Raw genomic sequence first — 12,148 nt, forward strand, 5'->3', positions numbered from 1 at the left:
AAGTCAAGTGCCCTAAACACTACCTTACTCTGACTTTTAGTGAATGTTTGTTGAATTGAATGTGTGTTGAATAAAGGCCTGACCTACTGGTGGTACGGTGGCTGTTGCACTGGGCCTGGAGTTAGAAAGTCCTGATTGAAATCTGGACTCAAGTACTTTCTAGTTGTGTAACCCTGGGCAAGTCACTTAATTTCTGTTTGCCTCAATTTCCTCACCTGTAAAATGGGGATAATGATAACTACCTCAAAGGGTTGTTGTGAGGATAAAATATTGTTTATAAAACGCTTTTAGTAAAGTACCTGGTACAAAGCAAGCACTATATAAATGCTTATTCCTTTCCCCTTACCTTCCTTAACTAGGGACTAAGGTCCTTTGCTGCTCTACATTCTATGAACCTCTAACTCTTTTATGATTGTTTCCTCACCTCTAAAATAAGGATAATTCTGATGCTGCCTAATTCATAGGGCTGTGAAGAACAAATGAGATACTGGATATGAAAGGGGTTTGTCAGCTAGAAAGAATGATTGGTATATACACATACACAAAATGATATGTATAATATCACTTTTGATTCCGATAGTAGCCAAAAAAAGCAGTTGTGATCTTGGGCTACTTTAAGAAAGGCATGCCTTTGCCTCAATGAAACAAACAAACAAAAATAAATAAAAGAGAGCAGAAGAAAATTTAAGAGACATAGACAAGTAGAGTGTTATTGGTATCATCATGTTAAATTTAACATGTACTTTAAAAATAGTTGTACATAATGGGAATTTGTGGTTTTATATTAAATTTTTTTCCTTTACTTTGAGAAGGGTACAAGCATTTATTAAGCACCTACTATGTGCAGCACTGTGCTAAGCACTTTACCTATATTATCTCATTTGATTCTTATAACAGTCCTGTAAAGTAGGTGCTATTATTATCTCCATTTTACAGTTAAGGAAACTGAGGCAAACAGATTTAGTCACTTGCCCAAGGTCACACAGCTTGGAAGTATCTGAGGCTGCTTTTGAACTCAGGTCTTACTGACTCTAGACCCAATGCTCTGAGCCTCCTGCCTTACCTTTGTATATGAACATGTTCACATTTGTTTATATTTAATTTCATAATTATAAAAAGCAAAGAAAAATAGAAAGGAATAGCAGCCATTCATAAGGAGCTGGCAATACCCTGGGTCTCCTCTTCTGCCATGGTAAGAGAAAATCTGGAATATTGCATTCATTTTGGGGTGTCACTTTCCAGAAGGTAAAGAGGAGGATGGTGAGAGGTCTACCTCTGATTTACATGGTCTAAGGATGTAGGGAAGGAACCAGGGATATTTCGCCTATAGAAGATTTGAAGAACATCATAGCTGTCCTTAGTTGCTTGAAGGTCTATTATTCTGAAGAGGGATTAGACACATTTTGGATCCAGACGGTGGAAGTAGGAGCACAGGGTTGAAATTTCAAAAAGGTTAATTGAGGTTGGATGTATTAGGCAGGGTGAGTTCCACATCCTCTCCCCGATTTGACGTCTTCAAGCAAAGGCTAGAAAACCACCTGTTGATTATGATGAAGAGGGGATTTTTTTTTCTTTTCTGGCATAAGTTAGATTAGATATTCCTTGAGGTGCATTCCAACTATGAAATTCTGATTCTCTGCCAATAGACATAAAATAGAGACTTAAAGAGAGTGTAGACTCATATAGACCTAAATACATAGTATAGACTTAAAATTGAGTCTAAGTTAACATAAAGTGGCATAGAGAAGTGAACAAGAACAATGATGGACTATCACTTCACATTTCTATAGGGTTTTTTTTCCTTTAGAACCCCAAGAGATAATCAATACAAGTATTATTGTTCCCATATTAGAGATCCAGAGGGTATGTAACTGGCTCACCACACATAACCAGGAAGTATTAGAGTCAGGACTCCAGCTTGGATCTTTTAAAATTCTAATTTCAGTACCTTTTTTTTATGTCCCAAGGATTACTTGATGCTTCAGATGAAGGAGAGATCTATATAGACTAGACTTATCAGGAAAGGATTTCTTGGCGTTTGTCTAAGAAGTGAAGCCTCAATTTGGTTTTGACCTTGGACAAAGGGGGTGACAATTTATAGCAGGGCCCATAATCACTTAGCACTTTTTATGACCCACCAACTGAGCCTGGCTCACCTTTTCTAAGGGATCAGAATTTATATTCTGATCTTTTCTTTATTTTGGCCAGAAGGTAATAGTTGTAAGATGGACAAAAGTAATTAACTCATAATCCATTTATTGGAGAGATAAAGACACTGCTCTTGAATTGACCTTTGGTTCATCAACTCAGTGCAAAGTTTCAGGTCCTCTTGCCTGCTGACCCTACCCTTGGATACTGGGAATATGACAGCCCATAAGCCATAGCCATGCAATTCAATTTTTGGGGGAAAGGAGAGGGAGGTAGAGCGGATGTGTAATCTTTTTTTTTTCTTACAGAAAATTGCATTCATACCTGCAGTCCTGGATGGAGTATTTTTCCCTAAAACCCCCAAAGAACTCCTTGCTAAAAAGCTGTTCAATCACATCCCCTATATTGTTGGAATCAACAACAATGAATTCAGCTGGCTTCTTCCAACTGTAAGAGTCCTTTGGTTTCTTCTGGAATCTCATCCTTCCTCTTCTTTTTTTTATAATAAACTTTATTTTTACCATTTATTTTCGTGGAGGACACATTAGGATTATTACATCAGTCACTGATGTTAGTTATCAATTGATGTCTATGCAGAAGTAGAAATGTCATAGCTTAAACAAAGTTAATTTTAAAAATCTTTTATTTAATACAAAAAAAAATTACCAGTGCATAAGTATCTGGTTCAATTTGTTGTAGAAGAAAATGATGTAGATTCAGAATATCTAGATCAAATTCTACATCTGCCACTTAATAGTTGTGTAATTTTGGGCAAGTCACTTAAGCTGTCTGGGTATTGATCTCCTTAATTGAAAAAGAGGAATAATAGTTGCACCATACTTTTCACACTGTTATTAATCATTGAATCATTCTTTAAGTATTAAAAAAAAACCCTGGCTATATGAAGGATTTTGCACAATGTATAATGCCCTGGAAGAAAATAATACATATACATCTACTGTCTTTTATATGAAACCATGTAAAAACCAACTCACTTTCAATATGGAGTTGTGACTGTTCTGAGAATATATAATGATTTTCATCATTGTGGTCCACTTTTCCAATTTGGAACTCTTAATTCTATGTGACAAACTTCACTGGGTTGCATAATTAGCAGGAATTTCTTTTCTTTCTTTCTTTTTTTTTTTTGATTTAGTATTTTATTTTTCCCCAGTTACACGTAAAAACAATTTTAACATTCATTTTTAAAACTTTGAGTTCCAAATATTCTCTCTTCTTCCCTTCCCACTCCATCTGTCATTGAGAAGATAAACAATTTGATGTAGATTATGCATGTGTAGTCATGCAAAACACTTCTATAATAGTCATGCTGTGACAGACTAACTATATTTCCCTCCATCTTATCCACCATCATTTGTTCTATTCTCTCCCTCCTTTCACCCTATCACTCCTCAAAAGTGTATTGCTTCTGACTACTCCCTTCCCCAATCTGCCCTCCCTTTTATCATCACCCCTTCTCTTATCCCTTTCCCACCTACTTTCCTGTAGGGTAGGATAGATTTCTATACCCAATTAAGTGTGTATGTTATTCTCTCCTTGAGCCAATTCTGATGAGAGTAAGGTTCATTCACTCCCCTTTAAATTCCCCCCCCTTCCCTCCACTGTAAAATCCTTTTCTTGTCTCTTTTATGTCTCTTGTCTCCATTCTACCTTTCCCTCTCTCTTTTGCCCAGTACATTCTGCTCTCACTCGTTAATTTTATTTTTAGATACCATCTCTTCGTATTGAACTCACACCTGTACCCTCTGTCTATATATATGGTCCTTCTAACTACTCTAATAATGAGAAAAGTCTTATGAGTTACAAATATCATTTTTCCATGTAGGAATATAAACTGTTTAACTTTAATAAGTCCCTTATGATTTCTCTTTCCCGTTTATCTTTTCATGCTTCTCTTGAGTCTTGTATTTGAAAGTCAAATTTTCTATTTAGCTCTAGTCTTTTCTCAAGAATTTGTGAAATTCCTCTATTTCATTGAATGTCCATTTTTCCCAGTGAAGGATTATATTCATCTTTTTTGGGTAGGTGATTCTTGGTTGTAATCCTAGCTCTTTTGCCCTCCAGAATATCATATTCCAAGCCCTTTGATACTTTAAGGTAGAAGCTACTAAATCTTGTGTTATCCTGACTGTGGCTCCACAATACTTAAATTATTTCTTTCTGGCTGCTTGCTCCTTGATCTGGGAACTCTGGAATTTGGCTATAATATTCCTGGCAGTTTCATTTTGGGATCTCTTTTAGGAAATGATCAGTGGATTTTTTCAATTTCTATTTTACCCTCTGGTTCTAGAGTATCGGGGAAGTTTTCCTTGATAATTTTTTTGAAAGATGACATTAGGCTCTTTTTTTGATGATAGCTTTCAGGTAGTCCAATAATTTTTAAATGATCTCTTCTGGATCTGTTTTCCAGATCAGTTGTTTTTCCAATGAGATATTTTACATTGTCTTCTATTTTTTCATTCTTTTAGTTTTGTTTTATGATTTCTTGATTTCTCATAAAATCATTAGCTTTCATTTACTCCATTCTGATTTTTATGGAATTGTTTTCTTCAATGAGCTTTGAACCTCCTATTCCATTGGCCAATTCCGCTTTTTAATGTATTCTTCTCTTCATTGGCTTTTTGGACCTCTTTTGCCATTTGGGTTAGTCTATTTTTTTAGTTATTTTTTTTTCAGTATTTTTGGAGGTCTTCTTTACCAAGTTATTAACTTGATTTTTATGATTTTCTTGCATCACTCTCACTTTTTTAAGTTTTTCAATTTTCATTTTTTCCTCTATTTCTCTTACTTGATTTTCAAAATCCTTGTTGAGCTCTTCCATGCCCTGATAGCAATTCATACTTTTCTTGGAGGCTTTGGATGTAGGAACTTTGACTTTGTTGTCTTCTGAGTGTATGTTTTGATCTTCCTTGTCATCAAAGTATGTTACTATAGTCAGAGGTTTTTTTTCTCCATTCGCTCATTTTCTCAGCCTAGTTCTTTGACTTTTAACTCTTTGTTAAAGTATGGCTCTGCTTCCATGGTGGAGGACACTGTCCTAAGCTTCAGGGATTTTGTGCAGCTGTTTTCAAAGATACTTCTAGACACCTGTAAGTTTTCAGTTCTTCCAAGGTGGTATGATCTAAGGAGAGGTGTTTACTCCTTTCTTGGCTTGTGCTCTGGTCTGTGAGTCACCACAAGCAGTGTTTTCTTCCCTGGAACTGTGGGGAGGGTTCCCTCTCCACTGCTGCCACAAGCTCTACTATGCTAGTTTTCCTTCTTGTCCCAGGACTGCCACCAGTACTGTGACCCAGATCCAAGTATGGGCAAAGCAACACAGTCCTACCTCAGTGCTAGCAAAAAGATCCCTGTAATTGCCTTCTGACCTGTTTTTTGATCTCATTACTGTCTGTGGGCTGAGAGCTCCTGAAGCTGATGCTGCTACTACTGGTTCAATCATTCTCAAGGCCTGCTGTGTGTTTGCTGGAGCCAGGGCTGTGCTGACACAGCCTGTGATGGACTACACTCCACTCTTATCCAAGTGCAATAGACCTGTCCTGCTGACTTTCCAAGTTGTCTTTGGTGTCTGTGGGCTATAGAGGTCTGGAAACCACCACTGCTGCCAGTGATTCAGTCATGCCAAGACCTGCTCCAGCTTTCCTGGGGTCAGTTCTGTGCTGGCGTTGCCTATACCAGACTGCCCACCTCTCTCACACTGGTACAACAGAACTTTCTTCTCAACCTTCCAGCTTGTCTTGGGCTAGAAATTTGTTTCACTCTGTGTTTTTGTAGGTTCTGCTGCTCTAGAATTTGTTTAGAGTCATTTTTTAAAGTATTTGGTGGGGTTTGGGGGAGAACTTAGATGAGTCTCTGCCTTTACTCCACCATCTTGGCTCCATCCCCTCATCCTTCCTCTTTTGCAGGATGAGATTCTTTTCCTAATTAAGTCAAGAAAATAATCTGTGACTCAATAAGGCTACTCTGCTGTTGCTGCTTCTCAGTGAATTCCATTCCCTCAAGTCTCACCCCCCAAGAATAGAGTTATATTTCCAAAGCATTGCTCTGGACACACCAGGAGCTCTTAACCTTGGTGAAATCTATGGAAGGCTTTTTCAGCACAATGTTTCTAAATTCATAAAATAAAACACATGGGATTATAATAGAAATAAAATATCTTAAAATCCAAAAACATTTAAAAAATTTTGGACCTCATTTTAATCATGGATTCATGGATGCTTTGGGCAGTAATTAAATTTTTGCAAAGGAAAAATAAACCCTAGTATCAGGCACTCTCTAATAGGAATCTTTTAATTTTAGAGGTGGAGTGGACCTTAGAAATCATACAATCCAAACCTCATTTTATAGATGGAGAAATTGAGGCCAAAAGGATGCATGCTAGAGTGAGTTAATGGCAAAGCTAGAATTAGAACCCAGACTTTCTCTCATTCGTGGTTCACTCCATTGCTTACTACCGAATAGGTGTCCAATGCCCTCATGATGGGCAGCCAGGTGGTGCAGTAGATAAAGTGCTGGGTTTGGAGTCAGGGAGACTCATCCTCCTAAGTTTAAACCTGGCCTCAGACACTGTCTAGGCAGTGTTACCCTAAAGAAGTCACTTAGCTCTGTTTGCCTCAGCTTCTTTATCTGTAAAATGAGCTAGAGAAAGAAATAGCAAATCAATCCAGTATCTGTGCCAAGAAAACTCCAAATGGAGTCACAGAGAGTTGGACAGAGAGTGAAACAACAATACCTCATGAACTCTCCAATCTCTTTTTTGTTAAAATGGAAAAAGATTTGTATGAGGCCCCAGGTTATATCCAAGCCTCTTCTCCAATGTAGAGGCAATGTGGTATGATAGAATAAGCACTATTTTGGGGATATAATGACATAAGTGTGAACTCTGGTTCTATTACCTGCTACCTATATGGCCCCAACCAAGTCATTTCTATTGAGCTTTGGTTTTCTTATCTGTAAAATGAAGTCATTAAACTTCACTAGATATACTCTAAGGGTCCTTCTCTCTCTAAACTCCATCAAAAATAATTCACACTCAGCTATAACTAATGTTCAAGTGTGAATGAATTGTTTAGTGTGTTGCCTCTCCCAGTGAGACTTGCATCCTAATAAGGGCACACCTGTGACTTAAAGTAATGAAGCCCTGATGGTGGAACTTTAGTATCAATAAAAGAAAAATGGAAGAGATGTACTCTATTGTTATTGTTAGAAATCAAAGGAAGTAAGCAAGAGTTTATCAAGCTCCTACTATATGCTAAATGCTTTACAAATATCTCATTTGATTCTCACAACACCAATCTCAGATGCTTTCAGATCCTTCATAGATAAATCCTAACAGAAAGGAAGCTGGACACTCCCTGTTGACTGACCCTTTTTTAGGCTTAAGGTATAGTATCTGCTATTTCCCTGATTTAAGAATTGTTTTTCATATTATTGCTTTTAATTTTTCCTGGGTTATGTTATAAGCCAAATTCATTCACTGAATTAACCCAACTCATCAGAGAGTTTTGTTCCATAGCCTAAGCTGAGAGGTTTTTTTCCCTAGTTTCTCCCAGGCTACTTTAATTCTATTTGTTTATTTGCTCTTGTTGCTTTAAGTGAAATTTAGTTCTTCTGTGCAGCTCATGAAGTATCCTCCATTTGAAGACAGAATGGATCAAGAGAAGGCAATGCTGCTGGTTTGGAGGTCCTATCCACTTCTTGTAAGAGACCTTGAACCAAAGACTATTAGGGCAGAGAGGGCACATAAGTCAAAGATTGTCAGAGACAGGAAGGATCTTAGAACATAGAATGATATAGCTTAAAAGATCTTAAAGTCCATCTATTTGATATCCTTGTTGTACAAATTGGGGAAACCAAGGCCCAGACCAGAGAAATTATTTCCCTAAGGTGACAAACTACTCTGTGACTGAGCTAGTACTTGAAACCAAGTCTTCTGACCTCCAGGCCAATGTACTTTCCCTTGCATCCTGGTTTTTACCATTCAGATTTTAAAAAAAAATACTTTAAGGGAAGTATTTTAATTTGTTTTCCCTTGTATTGGTAGAAGTACTAAACCATGGGCTCTCCCTATGGTAGAGTAAAAGCCTGTTAGAAAATTCATAAAATCATTTAATGGCATGTCTTTTAATTCACTCCTTCCCTAGGTTGAAAATACTCCCTCCTACCCTTGAAGCCTCCCAATGGCATATTATTCATATCTCAGTTATGCATTTAGTAAATTGGACCTTTGGTTATGGTTGAGTTTGTTACTATGTAATCCCCCTACTAACCTGTAAGACTTGAAGAGCACAGTCCTGTCTTATCTCTCTCTATCTTCAAAAGTACCTGATACTGGGGCCCAGAACATATTAAAAGCTTGATAGGCATGCTCCACATAATTCCAACAGTTAAGTTCAGAAAAACAGGATATTAAGGAAAATGACATTGTGAGGGGGTTAGTTTAATAGGAATATGATAAATTAGTGATTAGCTAAATGCAATTATTGTAGGGTTTCATTCTTTTTGGTAGAGTTAGTTATATGCATTAAGAGGTTAGTTGTGGCTATGCTATGTGGAGTATATAGTTAAATGAATAGAAAAAAAAGTTTGTGAGAAAATTCCTGTAATGGTTTAATGGAATGTTATTTAATTCACTCCTTCCCTAGGTTGAAAGTACTCTCTCCTACCCTGGAAGCATCCCTGTGGCATATTGTTCATATCGCTGTTATGCACTTAGTATATTAAAACTTTGGTTATAGTTGTGTTTGTTACTATGTAATCTCCCTACTAAACTGTAAGCCTTGAAAGGTAGAGAGCTCTGTCTTATTCATCTCTATATCTTCCAAAGTACGTGAGACAGGGGCCCAGCACATACTAAATGCTTGATAGGCATATTCCGCCTAATGTCAACAGTTGGGTTCACAAAAACAAGATATGAAGAAGAATATCATTGTGTGTGAGGGGAGTTAGTTTAATAGGAATATGATAAATGAGTGATTAACTAAATGGAGCTATTGTAGGGTTTCATGGTTTTATGATATGGTTAGTTATATTTATTAACAATGTTTTTGTAAAGAGAAAAAGGTTAGTTGTGGCAATGTTATGTGGAGTATATAGTTAATGAATTTAAAAAAAAAAGATGAATGAATACATATCCAAACACTTTTCCCTCCTTAATCCATTGATCTTTTCAGAAAATCTCCCAAAATCTCATTCCTTTGATAACTGAGGAGTATCTCGGAATTACAAATGATACTGTGAAAAAGAAATATCTATTTATGGAAATGATGGGAGACTTCTTCATTGGGATCTCAGCTGTGATGGTGGCTCGATTTCATATGGGTAAGTTATAAGGAAAAACAAGGAAGAGGGTAATGATAAAACCAACCTTAGCTGTTTCATGTTTTAGCCAAGGATGCTTGGTCTAAAGCTACTTGGGATAGGTATTGCTTAGAGGTTGAGTAGACATTTTTTCTATGTAAGGAAAAGAGTGCTGGACTTGGATATGGAAAATCTATGTTCAAATTCTGGCTGGGACATAGGACAAGAAGGTAATTCTCCTCTCAACTTTAGTGCTTTTCCCCCCTTTTCTGGCTCATCATTTCATATCATACCCCCTAAATATGGATCTGCACCAAGTCCCTGTCCTATGCCATCAGCTGTAATCTTACTACACTCTTAATAGGTGGTCACATCAGTTTCCATGAATTTAATTATCATACCATGAAGACGACTCTGAGATTTGTGTTCAGCCCTGTCTCTTTCCTGAGTTCCAATCACTAATTGCCTATTGAACATTTCAAGCTGTATGTTTCAGAGATTTCTCAAATTACACATATTTAAAACAAAGCTCATTCTATTCTTTTCCTCACCCTACCCCCCACTTCAATTCCTTTCCTACCCTCCCTATTTCTGTCAAAGGATCATTACTATTGCAGATAACCAGGTTTACAACTTCAGTGTTAGCCTTGAATTTTTACTTTCATTTGCTCCATATAGGTAATCAGTTAGCAAATCTTGTCTATTCTATCTCCCCAACATCTCTGACATCCATCCCCTTCTCTCTGTTCACACAGCTTATTCAGGTCTTCTTTAGTACTTGTCTAACAATTGCAATGATCTTCTCATTGATCTCCCTGCCCCAAGTCCCTGTCTCCCTTAATCTATACTCCACAAACTAACAAAGTAATTTTGCTTAAGTTTGGGTTTGACCACATAACTTCCCTACTCAGTATGCTCATGTGATTCCCTGCCACCTCTAGGAAGGAATATAACTTCCTCTCTTTGTCATTTAAAACCATTTAAAAACCAGCCCTAATCTACTTTTCCAGCCTTATTAGATACACTATTCCCCTCCTGTACTTTACAACCCAGCTAAACAGTCCTTCTTGCTGTTTCTCACATCCCGAGCTTCTCTCCCATCACTTTTCCTTTGTACTAATCATACTGAATGCCTGGAATGAACTCCTTCATTTTCATGTTTTAGAATCCCTTCTTTCCTTCAAGGCTTAGTTCAAGCACTACTGTCTATGTAGAGTCTTTCCTGATCCTCCAGATGGTAGTGCCCTCCCTCCCAAAATTACCTCATATTTTGTAACTATTATGCAAATACTTTTTGAATAATATGTATATGTTATCTCTCTCAATAGAATGTATGCTTCTTGAAAACAAGGTTTATTTAATGTTTTTTCTTTGTATCCCTAGTGTATGACACAATGCCTGTCACTTGTCAGGAACCCAATAAACCTTATTAATCAAAATGATTCCTGGAGGTGAGAGGGTCATAGCATCATAGATAATAAATAGAAGGGACCTCAGAGATCATTTAGCTCAACCTTTCATTTCAGATGAGGTAACTAAGGTCAAAGCAAGCTAAGTGATTTGCTCATACAGGTCACACAGAATTTAAATATCAAAAGTGGGAGTTAATTTCACATAAGATAGCAGATAACAAGCTTTTCATAGATTTTCCACTGACCCCTCTGAACTCTCCCCAGACTTGTAAATACATCCAGGTTAGGAGGCTTGAAATGTTGGATTTCCCATCATTTTCTCTCCTTTTAGCTTCAGGTGCACCAACCTACATGTATGAATTTCAACATCGATCAAGCTTTTGGGGAAATATGAAACCAGAAAACATGAAGGCAGACCATGGGGATGACATTTTCCCGTCTTGGGGGCTCCATTTTTAAAAGGTGATGGACCTATGCTGGCTAGAAAAGCCTCATGAAAAAATTGGCTGGGTAATAAGTAGCCTCTCTTGTCTAACTTGATTTTTGCAATAACCCTGTGAAATAGAAAGAATCAAACGACATAAAAGATATGAAGTTTGGTAGGATAAAAAGGCTGAAGAAATATAAAGGCTACTTATTATTTAGCCTTTATTATCCATAACTTATAGGAAGAAAATGAGGACTGGAGAGGGGAAGTGATTTGGCTTAGGTTACTGGTAGATATGAGGCCAGGGCACAGGTCTTCTGTCTCTCAGTCCCAGGTTAACTTGACTGGGCAATCTGTCTTAAACCTTATGTGTCACTAGTAAACAAACATCTCTTCTTGCTTAATTCAATATTGAGGATACGTTAACAGAAGAAAAGTTTTGAGACAGGAGATAGAAGACATTTTGGCTCTTCTCTTCCCTAGTCAACCACACCTGAAATATTTTTTTCAGTTTTGGGCACTACATTTTAGTAATGACATTAATGAGATGGAGACTATCCAGAGGAAAGTGAATAGGATGGTATGGGACTGTTAGGGGCAGGATTAACTTCGGCACCCTGTTATTCTGAGCTCAATTTTAGGGCAAAATGAGGCCTGATATTGCTTTGAGCCATTAATAAAAAGTGGTTCACTTGACCCTAACATAGCAAGGTCATGTAATACGCATGCAGTGGCATTTAGCTTGTACATATGTAACCCTCTTGTCTCAATAGGACAGATCATGGTGATTTTTAGGTGTTAGATATCCATAGAGTCAGAAGGTCTGGATTCCATATGGGTGGGA

The 12,148-nt window shown here is 37.3% G+C and overlaps 1 protein-coding gene across 1 annotated transcript in view; it reads left to right on the forward strand.

Moving 5' to 3' along the window:
* Positions 1-12,148, forward strand: part of LOC110207511 (carboxylesterase 1D-like) — a 42,852-nt gene that overhangs the window by 21,285 nt on the left and 9,419 nt on the right. Inside the window, 5 exon segments of the mRNA XM_020985204.1 lie at positions 2,457-2,597; positions 7,785-7,865; positions 9,339-9,486; positions 11,209-11,310; positions 11,313-11,339. Coding sequence (XP_020840863.1) covers positions 2,457-2,597; positions 7,785-7,865; positions 9,339-9,486; positions 11,209-11,310; positions 11,313-11,339 — 499 coding nt within the window.

Source organism: Phascolarctos cinereus, unplaced genomic scaffold (genome assembly GCF_003287225.1).
Source record: "Phascolarctos cinereus isolate Bilbo 61053 unplaced genomic scaffold, phaCin_HiC Scaffold_2;HRSCAF=192, whole genome shotgun sequence".
Lineage (NCBI taxonomy): Eukaryota > Metazoa > Chordata > Mammalia > Diprotodontia > Phascolarctidae > Phascolarctos > Phascolarctos cinereus.